Here is a 12,711-nt window from a genome sequence, read left to right on the forward strand (position 1 = left end):
TGGCCGTGGAGCGTGTGATCACCCATTGCGGACGTCGCGGCAGGCCACCATCATCGACTGGGCGCTCGTCCGCGCCAGAGGTCGAAGCAGGGGAATCGCCCGAGCCCTCCGGGAGTTGGGGAGGAGGCGGAGAAGGGGCGTCACTTCTTCCGCGCCGCTTGCGGGAGCGCCGCCGGTGCCGTCCCTGGCCAGCAACGTCCCCGGTCGAGGTTGGCACGGTAGCAGGGGAGGTGGCCATGGTCGACGGAGGCGCAGCCACCCTGGAGACCGGCCGCCAGACCAGACGTGGTGCGCGGCCTGACGGAGGAGTAGTACTCCGCACCGAGCAGTCGTGAGCGCGGTGGCCAAGCTCCCGGCAGTGGAAACACCTTGCGGCGAGAGTGCAGGCCGCCGCCCGGTGCCGGGGGGAGAAGCAGTTAAAGCACTTCCCCCGGAGATCCGCCGGCACAGGACGACGAGGACGACGCTCCAAACGCCTGAGCTCCTTATGCGTTCGCCGACTCACCACAGTTTGCCAGCCCTCATCGTCGTCGTGGACCGTAGCAGATGCAGGGAGTCGGCGCTCGCGCGGGTGCAGCACAATCCGTGGGGAAGAGCCGCCGAGACGAGCAGAGGAGGCCGCGGGGGAACCCAGCACCGGCGAGGCAGGTTTAACTGCCGCCAGCAACACCTCCTTGAACGTCGGCAGGGAGATGCCGCCGCCAGACTTTCCGGACGGCGGGGTATCGCGACACCAACGTTGCGCCTTGCCGCGGCCAGACTGAGTGACGGGGGAGGGGGGATCCTAGACGCCGGGATGGTGAAGTGGGACGGAAGGGTGGCCGCCGGGCTCGGGGTGAGCGGCGGCGGGCGGCTGGTGGCTGGGTTAAAGGCGTCGGGGAGGGGAGGGGGCGGGAGAGGCGAAGCGGTCGCCATTTCGGCCACTTTAACATATCTGACTCAGATCTCTAATGAGGTAGCATGATTCATTAGCAGTAAAGTTTCCGTAAATAGTGCTGAAATGCGATGAATTTAAAATATGATATATATGAAACTCATACCCTGAGAGAATATCCGTAGTTTATACAGGTAGTCCTAAATATTTCTCTCCGATGCATCAGATAATCAAACTGCATTTCAGCTTGCACACAGCACCGACGACAGAACGAGCGGTCTGGCATACCCTGTATGAAAATGGTCGTCAAACGAACGTGGCCAGTTCCCTTTAGGATTGGGTGCTTGCTGTGCCGGCCGTTTGTTCATTTTCTGATTCTTTTTTCTTCGAACGGCAGATTGCCACACCTGACACGAGAGACACAAAGCTATTAATTATTTAAATGCTAGTGGTTGCGGAAACTTGTGGACAAGGCAACACATCATGTTCTATTGTTCTCACTTCAGCTTATATGGAATGCAGAATAAACACTAAAAAAATTCCAATCAACCTTGCTGTCAGGTCAGGTCAGAGCAACCCAACTCATATATATAATGAGAGTATGTCACTAGCTTTCCATTGCTAGCTAAATTTATTACAAAAGAGTACATAGCAATCGGCTCATTGTAGCCTCAAAATTGAAAAACAAAAAAAAAATACCCCTAGATTTTACTAAATTGAGGACGGAAAATTTTTGGTTCCCAACAAACCCTAGAACTCATTTGCTTCAAAAATTTTCGGGTTTTCGTACTCTTTGACTCTTTCGCGTGTCCACAGCAACAAACATAGTATTTCCAGTGTTTGGATAGTTCAGGCCTGTCTCCTTATTTTTCCTCTTTGACGTTTTTATTTCATGATCTATAGGCTGAGAGTTTCCACTTTTTTTCTTTGGCTTTGGCCCTCTCTTCTTTACAAGCTTCACAATTGGGGCTTCAGCTACATTTATAATTGGCTTTGAATATGTTTCAGCAGTCTTCTTAATCCTCTCAAACTGCCAAAAATCTTCTTCAATAGCAGCCTCATTGTCTATAAGAATATCATCAACACTCTGCAAATATTACCAAAAGAATTGTCAACTGATTGCAAACCTAGCAAGCACCAAGGGAATAGAATGGATAATATGTGTGCATTTTTGATGCAACAGAGTTAGAATGAGATGAGATGTAACACAAGTCGTCAGGCTTATATGACTACAATGTTTGAGCAGCTAAATGAGCTTCTAACTATTTTTTGAAATGGCTTTTACAGTGACTTATTAGATTTAACTCAAATACTTTACTTAGAACTCAAATAATCTCATGAAAAAAAAGATTACAAACATATATCAATGAAATTTTAAACCTAATACAATAAGTGGCAAAAGAATATCAATCATTATCACTAAGCATTACATATCTAATAAAGAAAAAATAACATATTATATGACATGAACTTACTTCTTTGCATATGCCTTCCATATGAGGATCGAGTAGAGAACTATTTACGCCAAATAGCATCTCAAGAGTAATATCATCTTCAGCTAGTTCTGTTGTACCACATGGTGCAACTACATTCTTCTTTTTATGTAAACCATGTGAATGCTTCTTTTTCTGAGACTTTTGAGGAAGGCCTGTTTTGTTGCAAGCCTCGCTGAGATCACGTTGAAGATTAATGATTCGAGTTTGGAAACATTCAATTGCCATAAGACTTTTTCTCAAAGTATATTGTTCTAGGACAACATTACTTTCCTTTGACTTTAACATTGTATCATATGATCCAATACTGCTTTTGTTGTCCTCATCATCTGTATTAAAAACCAAGGATTTAAATGATTACAAACTGATAAGAGGATATAGTCAACACATAAACAAAGTAAGAAAATAGATTACAACAGTATGCAAATTCACCGATCTATCTCTAATAAGACATGCAAAGAAGCAAAATAACTAAAATTTGTATAAGACATGTTTACCAAATTCAAACAAAATATATTATAACATTTAGGTAATGCAACACCCTTATTTTTACCCAACCATGCTTTACAAAGATTGCTAGTGCTAAACAGCAGTTTCAATGGTTCAGCTTGAATTACATTCAGCAAGTACTATTTCCCTGTTAGAAGGGGTATTATAATGTGACATCCTAGGGTTCAAACCAATTCAAAAAAAAAAAAAGCCAAAGAACACACATGGCAGCCCTTTAATTCTTTGTACTTTCGTGCAGCAACAAAAGCTAGATAACAAAGATAATGCTCTTTACTTCAATGCAACAAAGATTGGAGTACATGGGCACAACAACAGCCCCAACGTACCTAAGTTATTGAAGTCATCAATAACCAATGGCTCATTTTCAGCTCCAATTCTTTCATTTTCTGTTCTACTCGTCTTGTTTTCTGCAAAAGAGTGAATTATTGAACAAATTAATGCTTCACTATTATCAAGTATCAACATGAAACTGGTTCAAACTGTTGATACTCTTGCAAGACAAAAAATATATATATTTCCAGGCCTATAAAATTAAAAGGACATAATGTCTAACCATGATTGTAATAGGAAAATATTTGATGCTTCTTGATGTATGCTGATGTGTCTGTACTATCTTCATATCTTTTTCTTTTCCTCCTCTTCATAGTTTCATAGCTGGGAAGGTCTAATTGCTGTAATTCTGATTTACATCTATCTGCTTTAATCATCTCCAACTGCAGATACTTTTCATGATTGATTAAAGCAAGTTCCTTATCATATTTTGCTACTTGCGACAAAAGTTCATTCATACGCAGCTCCAACCATTGACAGCGCCACCTTTCTGGGCCAATAGACTTCCTCCAATCGGATGTCACTTTTTTCTTTCTGAAGCAAAATATTGAGCTATTTACGAACTAATCATAAAAGGAAGTGACATCAAATATACCTATCTAACTGTCAAGAAAAGACATGAAAATAGAATAGAAGTATTATAAAAGATACCCAAATTATTAAGAGTTTCATATCCATTTCCACATAAAAAGAGTAGACGACACCAGCATCCATACTTTCACATTTGCGGGGATGTCAAGTTTCATGCCTTGAGCTTTTGCGTCACAAAATATTGTAAAGACGGTGGACCCTAAACCCCTAAACCCTAAACCCTAAATGATATTCATGATACCAAACTGAGATAATAAGGACTTAAACACGACGCATCTCTTACGATGAGGTGAAGAGTGTAAAAACATCATTTAGATGTAACTGCAAACGATTGTCATTGTTTCCTTCACCACTCCAGTAATAACAATATACAAACTGAACAGAGCTCACCTGACACTATGTGACACGGCAGGGGCATCAGGTCCCTTGATCTGAGAATAAAGGGGTGACTCCACTTCCATGATGCCTGCATCTGATTCCGCGTCATCATCGGAAACAAAGCCAGAATCGCCAAAGGAGCTCGAGCACTCCGTGCTGTCCCCGTGCTCATCTTCAGCCACCTCGTCTCCAAACGAACCAAATGGGGGAACCGGATCCTGGGCACGTTCCACGCCATCCGCAGGTTCGGATTTGACAACTACGTTGCGAGCCTTGCCATTGTCGCTAGACGCTGCCGCCATGAAAACAGAGCAGGAAAACCTGAACCGCCGATGTCGCCGCCGATTTGGCCGCGCCGCCGCCTGATCTAGTCGCCAGTCGCTAGGGTTTCGTGTGGAGAGACAGGGCCAGCCGCCAGCCTGCGAGCCGACTCGCAGAGGCGGCGGAGAACAAGGGAGGCCGAGTCGCGCGAGAGGACGACGAGAAAGACGTACGCACACGGGGCTGGCTGCTGCCTTGCTGGGCTGGGCTGGGCTGGGAGATTTGCTGGCCAACGCTTGGGGCCACATGGATCAAGCCACATGTATTGCATGTAGAGATGCAAACCCCACTTTTTTTTTCATTGGGTTGACTCAAAATTTGATAAAATGAATTAGAATAATATTTTATGTAATTAATTTGGGAGAAAAAATGAACTAAAATGAGAAACTCAAAAACACCAATGGGTACCCACTTGCATCTCTAATTGCATGCATAAGAAATACTACCTCCGTTTTACATTATAGTTCATTTGACTTTTTGACCTCAAGTTTGCTCTGTTCGCCTAAACGGCCGTTTAGTCCATTTAAACAATGTTTAAAAAGCATTTAAATAGTAAACAGAGATCACCCATGTTGTTTAGGCCCTAAACAATAAATTAAACAGTTGGCATGTTTAAATTCGTTTAAACCGTTAAAAACCATCTAAATAGAGTCGAGTTAAATGTGATTAAATGAGCTAAATGACCATTTAGTTCATAATTTAGTCAATAAGAGGAATGGAGGATTACAACGACTATAATCAATACCGAACTAACTAGTATCGTAAGTATATGAAGTGTTGTGGGATTTAGATTTCTTTTAGAAAGATTATTTGGTAGAATATTTACTTTTTATATGTGCAAATATGTAAACTTTCTAGCATATTTGACATTTACCTACATAAATATGTATATTTTAATGCTACTATGTTAAAACCGTTTAACTCCATCCAAACACCGTTTAAACGGACTAAACCTTAAACAAAGGGTGACCGACTGTTTATCGTTTAGCGTTTAGGATAACATTACAAGTTTGACAACTCATTTTACTCAAAAATTTGTGCAAATATCATTTTTTGTTGTAATAGAAGTTCTTGGAGAATGACTCAAATTTGATGATAAATGTGCAAATTTTTTAAATAAGACGAGTGGTCAAAGTTGGGGTAAAGAAAAAGTCAAACAAACTATTATTTGGAACGGAGGTAGTTCTTGCCTAGACATAGGGGATGTATTTTAAGATGGTTCCAGTAATCACTAATAAATGCCTCCTGTTTAGCATTAGTTTATATCCAAAAATAGAAGTACTAATTAGGTGGAGCCAAACTTTAGCATAAATTTAAAAACTTCAAAAGAATTCTAAGTGAAAGTGATAAAAGCTGGTAAAACATAGCACTCGAATTTAGTCCATGCAAACAGGCCCTTAGATTGTCCTGTGCTCTTCCGACCGATATAGAAAAAAATTGTGTGGAATGCGTATATACAATCTAATCGACGAGTTTGTTAGTAGTTCCCAACAAGGGGAAATGACTAGAAGCTTTTAACTGTAGTACTGCCATACGGCAGCAGAGGCTGTGATTTTTTAGATTACACAGTACAATTTGGACACTCACAACACACATACGCTCACATCTCTATGAATATACGTACGTAAACTCTATCCCTATGAGCATCTTCGAAGACTGAGCCGGCAAATTTTCGAGATTGACGAAGTCACCACAGGCACCTCGTTGTCGACGGGAACATCGCCTACCACTGAATGCACAACACCGTTAAATCCCAGAATATCCGCTCTTATAGGGAGTCGAATCCAGGACCTCATGTGCTACCGAGGCTCTTGTAACCACTAGGCTACAGGCCCTTTCGCAGCAGAGGCTGTGATGAGAAAGTGGAGGTTTGTAAGGACCTTAGAGTATATGGACCGTGCTTAGAGGTGGTAACGGGTCATGGCCCTAGTGGTCACTACACAGTCCAACTTGGACTTTTAATTTTTTAGCTCAAAATTATATAAAATTAGAGCTTGGTTCTTAGATTATCTAGATCAAAATTGCCGGTCCTTTACCACCCCTCCGTGCTGCATATAAAATACTTCCTCCGTTTCAAATTATAGATAGTTTTAACCTTTTTAGATACTTATATGTATCTAAGTATATGTAGAAAAATCAAAATGATATATCCATAATTTGGAATAGATGGAGTAAATGCTAAGATTTTAGAACGCGACAATTGCAACAAGATAGGAGGAGATGGTGACTGCACGGAAATTTATAGCCTGGATGAGGAGACGGGAGAAGAAGATTGTGTCTCAAGTCTATTGGCTTTTATCAGTTTGATGAATGGGTTGAACATGACGCTTGTGAGTTGTGACCAAGAGACGAGAGAATCTGAAACATTTGGATTTCACGGCCATTAGAAGCACACGAGAAAAGTTGATGTCCAGTAAAGATCGGATCTATCGTAGAGCAAAATTTAGGTTAGGTATAGATTATTATATAGACTAATATTAGACCTATCGATCTTGTTGCTAATTGCTATACGTAACGCGTGTGCGAATGGCAATTTCTAAACCTGTTGAACTGCAGTTATGCGATGTTGTGACTGCTCGGCGTCCTTATCCCAGTAAAAGAGAGTTCGGTGGACATCTCCCATGTTTTTTTATAAGCCACGGACAGCGAAAGACAACGCTTCGGAGACTTGTCTCCATTATTATTGTATCTTATTAATCCATTTGCGATCATATTGTGCATGTTCGCTGGGCTGGAGCTGGTGGCTGGTGTTGGAGTGGTATGAGAGAAAAATACTGTTGACTGGCTGGTGGCTGGAGACTGATGCTGGAGCGGTGTGAGAGGAAAATACTATTGGCTGGAGGCTGGTGGAGTTGCCGAACAGAGGGACTATTATTCTTCAACAGGATGAGCGGTGCCGTTACTGGACAGATGGTGATCGAGCGGCCGCCACGACAGCGCCATGGATCAACAATGTCGCAGCATCACGTAGCTAGGGGTGGTAATGGGACATGGCCCTAGTGGCCTCTTCAGAGCCCAACAAGACTCTTAAATTTTTTAGTTCAAAATTGTATAGGACTGAGTCTGGCGACTTGGCCCTTAGATTTTTTTTAGTTCAAAATATTAGGCCCTTTACCACCCCTTCACGTAACGCAATCCAAACCCAGGACTACCAGAGCTGGTAGGTCTTTTGAGCTTGAACGGAAGAGGCAATACCAAAGAAGCTTAGGTCATGTTTAGTTCCCCTTAAAGTTCTAAAAAATTTCCAGCGCTACAAGTAATTTTAAACATTTGACCACTAATTAGAAATCTTAAGTGTGAATAACTGACAAAATCCATTCCATAATCCCCGGGTGTAATTTCGAGACGAATTTTTTAAGCCTAATTAGGCCATGATTGGACAACGTCGTGCTACAGTAAATAATCTCTAATGATGGATTAATTAGGTTCGTTAGATTCGTCTCGCGATTTAAAACTCATCCGTGTAAAAAGTTTTATAAATAGATTTCATTTAGTACTTCTAAATGCTAAGATTCTGTTTCCAAAAATTTTGGAAAACGGAACTAAACAGGGACTTATTTATACATGGTTCATGCAGAGTAATTGCCAAAAGGGGGAAAGTGTGCAAGTGTGCATGAAACGATAGTATCTTTTCTTGGACTCTCTGCTGCCAAGTAGATGCACAACAACTAGTCCCATCAGGGTCCAACTTCACTGACTTGAAGAAGCGAAGTCACAAAGGTAAACAGTGATATGAGTCTGGATGAACAGTGTCCCTACCGTAAATCACTTCAGAGAATCCAGATTGGCCACCGCTACAGTGTTTGCTGACTTTGCTTCAGCACTTCAGAGAATCCAGATTGGTCCCATCAACCCCTGCTCTGCTTGCAAGTTGCAGCTCAGAATAACCAGAAATGGGAGACACGTGTTGCGCAATACATTGAGTGCAAGAAACGGCATGAACACACAAAACGTTGATGAATAATGGTTTGTGATCCAAGGGCAGCACGCAGGCATGCTAAATGATCCAGATGCGTGTCTCGTCAAACAAGAGTCCTGCACTCCAGATTCTCAAGAGCTCATTTCAGTTCAGTGTCCCACAGTACTGTTCGCCTGAAGCCTAAATTAGCTGTAACCACTCAACGTGTCCGGAGCAGCACATGCAGTGCAGACCACGGACCAAGTCCAACTCATGCGTGTCTATATCACTCAATCCTGACAACAGACTACAACAAACTGTGCAGAGCTTTGTATATGGACACGAAGGGCAACACATCCATCCTCCGAGTTCATTGCACATCTCCGTCTTTTTTTTTATCAAAAAAATATCAACGGGCAGCAATGTTCAATCTTCATTGAGCCACTATCGGACTTAATCCATTTATTTACAGAAAAAATCATGGTGCTTCAACAGAATGAACGGTGTCGGTTTGTTGGTTCGATGGTGACCGAGCGGCGGCCACGCCAGCGCCTCGGATAAACAATGTCACGGCATCACGTGACGCAAGGAAATCCACGACTACCAGAGCAGAGCAAAGCTTATTTATAAATTTTTTTATGTGTTGTGGCCAGAATAGAAAGTTCATGCAGTCCCAAGTGGATCATTGCCAAAAGGGGAAGTGAACATAAAACAATTGTATCTTTTCTTGGAGTACAGACTAGAATAACCGGAAAGGAAAGGTGCGCATTATTCAATTTAGTCGGTGCAAGACGAATGTGAACCGAGAGAAAGGTTATCAGCTACGTGCAGCTGAACATAAGAGAGAGATCCCTCCTACTGGATTGATGAAAAGAATGCATGGATTCTGAACATCCTCAATAAGTTCAAAAGGAACAGGCAGCCTTCATGTAAATACAGTACAAACCAAAGGGGACAAGAACAAACGGGTGTTCCGGTCTTCTTGGACGAAAAAGGTTCATTATAATATCGGAGTTCTGCAATTCCTATATACAATCATATACTCAGCATTAAGTTATTTTCAGTCATATCGAACCAGAACTCAGAAGTACGCAACAGCACTTCCATTCTTATGCAGCTAGCTACTCTCGGCATCAGGATTACAATCCTTTTATGCAAATATTTAAACGCCTACCCTGCAAACCTACCCAGCTTCGCATTCTTATTCTAATCATGACACACATCGTACATACAGTATATCTAGAGCTCGATGAAATCCGGATTACTATATGCAGATAAGCTCATATATATCGCTAAAAACACACGGCAATGCTTTGTTTGCTGCAGCATCTGGCAATGGCAATGGAAGAGACAAGTGAATGACGCGGTACCAGGATCAGGAGTAGAGCGGGCGCTCGGTCCAGGCGCCGGCCACGTGGCCGTTCTGGCAGACGTAGGCGCGCACGACGGGCTCGCCGTCGTCGTGGTAGCCGTAGAAGCTGCGGAGGCAGAAGGCGGAGTAGAGGTCCCACGCCTCCTTGCTGGCGCAGAAGGCGCAGTCGACGGCGACGGTGGGGCGGCGCGTGTCCCTGAGCGCGCAGCGCACCTGGGAGCGGGCGAAGTTGCGGAACACGCCGCGGAAGACCATGTACTTGCGGCGCTCCTCGGCGTGCACGCACCCGGGCCAGTCGCAGAGGTACAGCTGGTCGCCGCGGAAGCGGCTGGCCAGGAGCTTGTTCCCCTGCTCCCGGCTCAGCGTCCAGGACCCCGACGCCAGGTGCGCGCCCACCGTGCCCAGCCACCGCCGCGGGTGCCGGCGGCTCCCGGCCACCACGCCGCGCCGGGCGACGCCTGCGTTGGTTGCGGTGGCGGTGGCTTCCTCCGCCTCGCGGATCGCCGCCGGGGCCGCGGCAGCAGGCGGGATCTGCGGCTCGGACGAGCAGTCGTAGGCCGCGTCCAGGTACAGGTCGTCGTAGAGCGACCACGCGGCGGCGTCGCTGCCGGCGCCGTGCGCGAGCGGTGCCACGGCGGCGGGCGCCGCGTCGCCTGTGCGGTCGCGAGACGTGGCCGTGGCCTGGAGCCCCTCGACGGCGGCCGGGGCGGGGGCGCGGAAGTGGGCGTCGGGCCCGATGTCGAGCTCGAGGCCGAAATCGTCGGTGGGCTCGAGGAGCACCCCGGCGCGGAGGAGCCCCGGGCAGCAGACGGAGAGCTTGTGCAGCGCCGCCCAGGCGGCGGGCGCCCCGTCGGGGGCCGGCGCCGGGAGCAGCTCGGCGGGGAGCGCCCGCGACAGGCGCGGCGGGAGGCAGGCGGCGCGGAGCAGCGCGGCGAGGCGCGGGGACGCGCACGACGCCCGCGCCCAGTCCCGCGGGTCCCCCTCGAGCCGCCCCAGGATCTGGAGCAGCACGTCGTCGGCGAGCACCGCCAGCGACGACGCCGTCTCGGCCCCGGCCCCCGCGCGCGGCGCCCTCTTGTGAGGGCGCGCGACCCCGCCCTCCTCCTCCGCCTGGTGCCCGCCCATGGGAATCATGGGTGGCGACCGGCGGCGCGCTCGCTTTGGAATTCCACGGAGGTGGGAGGAGGCCGGAATGTTTTTATGCCGCTTTATTATCTTCTCTCTTTTCCGTCTCCTTTGCTTTCGGTGGGGGGATTGATGTTGGTGTCTGGATAGTGGAGGATTTTTTCGTGGTGGTGATGTAATCTAGGGAGATCGAGGATTTGCTTTTGTCCACTTCTTTTTATTTATAATTTATTTAACGTTTTTTTGTTTTTGCCGCGGCTGCCTGCAACGTGTGGATGTCGTTTGCGCATGGCTGATGCTGCAACTTGCGAATGATAAGGGCAAGTACAACGCGCTGTCGGGAACCGTAGACATGCAACGTTTTTTTTTTGCAAAAAACCCCCCAAGCAGCTGCAGTTAGTGCTCATCCGTCTACGGCTCGAGCGCGTGCTCCCAGGCGAAGCGGCGACGAAGATCCCCGTTGTAGGGCGCGCTGCGGAGAGGCGGCGGCGGCCATGATCCACAGCACGCGCGGGAGGGGGGTGGTTTCGTTGGGGGGGGGGGGGGGCGTCTATTCCTCGCTCGCGCGAGCTCGCGTCGAGTTGTCGCAGCTACGCTCCACCCCCCGCTCCTCCGCCTTCGTCCGCCTCCCAGGCTCCGGCGCCGCCCTCGGCGCCTCCGCCGCCGCCTTCCCTAACCGAGCTCGCCGCCGCACGCCGCCGCCTTCTCCTCGCCCCCGCCGCCGGCCCCGCCCACCGGTTGTTCGGCCCCGCCCGGCCGGCGGCGCTACCGCGCCGCCGCGCCCTCCGCCGGTCGATCCGCCGCCACCGCCTGGCTGCCGCCGCCCCGGCCTCCTCTTCTATAGCCGGAGGCCATGGAGCCATCCCACCCCCGGCAACCCAAACCCTAAAGGCCGCCGCCTCCCTCCACCACCCCGACCGCCGGCGACCTCGCCGGCGGCCGCTCCGCCCCACCAACCACCCCCAAGACCCCGGCAATCCCCTTCCCTAGCCCCGGCGCCACCACCATCGCGAGATCCAGAGGTAGAAGAAGTACAGTGTCACGCGGGCCCACCTGGCAGGGACTCCGTCTCCCCCTTCTGCGATAGGACGCGCTGCAGTAGCGCGCGCGAGGAATAGCCTCCGCGTCGTTTTGGCGCCTCGCCTTCCTCCTGCCAAATTCTTTTTCCCGTTCCCTATTGCAGCAGCCATCTCGACCAGAGGCGTATGGCACAACTCAGCTATGCATCACTTTTTTACAATTGATGACTTGTTGCATTTCTTGACTTTGCTGGGACGTATCCTAACAATTGAGGTTAGTTTCGGACTGTACTACTCCCTCCGTTCCAAATTATAAGTCATTTCAAAAATCTTGGAGAGTCAAATTATTTCAAAGTTTGACCAAAATTATAGAGAGAAATATAAAGATTTATGACATCAAATAGGTGCACTATGAAAATATAGCTAACAAAGAATCTAATGATACTTAATTAGTATCATAAATGTTATTATTTTGTCATATAAATTTGGTCAAACTTGAAAAACTTTGACTCTCCAAAATTTTTGGAATGACTTATAATTTGAAACGGAGTAAGTATTTCTTTACAACAAGTCAGTTTGAGTTTCCAGTTGATGTTTGTTTCCTATGGATTCCAGTTACAACACTGCCTAGAACAAATGTGTCCTAGATTTTAATGACAAGTGTCAGGGCTGATAAATCAAAAGTCCTACTACAAATTTATTTTGGACCAATCAAGCCATACATATCAATGTGTAGTAATAGGAACTGGTGCTTCTACTTTTGATAGGAACTTTATTTTGGACAAATCCTGCATACATAT

At 46.9% G+C, this 12,711-nt stretch overlaps 2 protein-coding genes across 3 annotated transcripts; both read right to left on the reverse strand.

The window, feature by feature from the left end:
• Positions 1-1,413: 1,413 nt before the first annotated feature.
• Positions 1,414-4,692, reverse strand: LOC120698945. Of its 2 annotated transcripts, XM_039982749.1 has the most exons (5): positions 4,189-4,689; positions 3,431-3,741; positions 3,204-3,284; positions 2,350-2,696; positions 1,414-1,961 (listed from the first exon to the last, which is right to left on the reverse strand). In XM_039982749.1, the coding sequence occupies exons 1-5, from the start codon at positions 4,476-4,478 to the stop codon at positions 1,641-1,643; spliced, it is 1,350 nt and encodes a 449-aa protein (XP_039838683.1). In that variant the 5' UTR covers positions 4,479-4,689; the 3' UTR covers positions 1,414-1,640. The 2 variants fall into 2 exon arrangements, with proteins under 2 accessions (XP_039838683.1, XP_039838684.1); XM_039982750.1 differs by lacking the exon at positions 3,431-3,741 and having other exon boundaries at positions 4,189-4,692.
• Positions 4,693-9,358: 4,666 nt separating this feature from the next.
• On the reverse strand, positions 9,359-11,022 carry LOC120698946 (phytochrome A-associated F-box protein-like). Its single transcript, XM_039982751.1, has one exon. It carries the CDS (start codon positions 10,899-10,901, stop codon positions 9,771-9,773), a length of 1,131 nt encoding a protein of 376 aa, XP_039838685.1. The 5' UTR covers positions 10,902-11,022; the 3' UTR covers positions 9,359-9,770.
• Positions 11,023-12,711: the final 1,689 nt, after the last annotated feature.

This window comes from Panicum virgatum, chromosome 3K (assembly GCF_016808335.1).
Source record: "Panicum virgatum strain AP13 chromosome 3K, P.virgatum_v5, whole genome shotgun sequence".
In the NCBI taxonomy this organism is placed as follows: Eukaryota; Viridiplantae; Streptophyta; class Magnoliopsida; order Poales; family Poaceae; genus Panicum; species Panicum virgatum.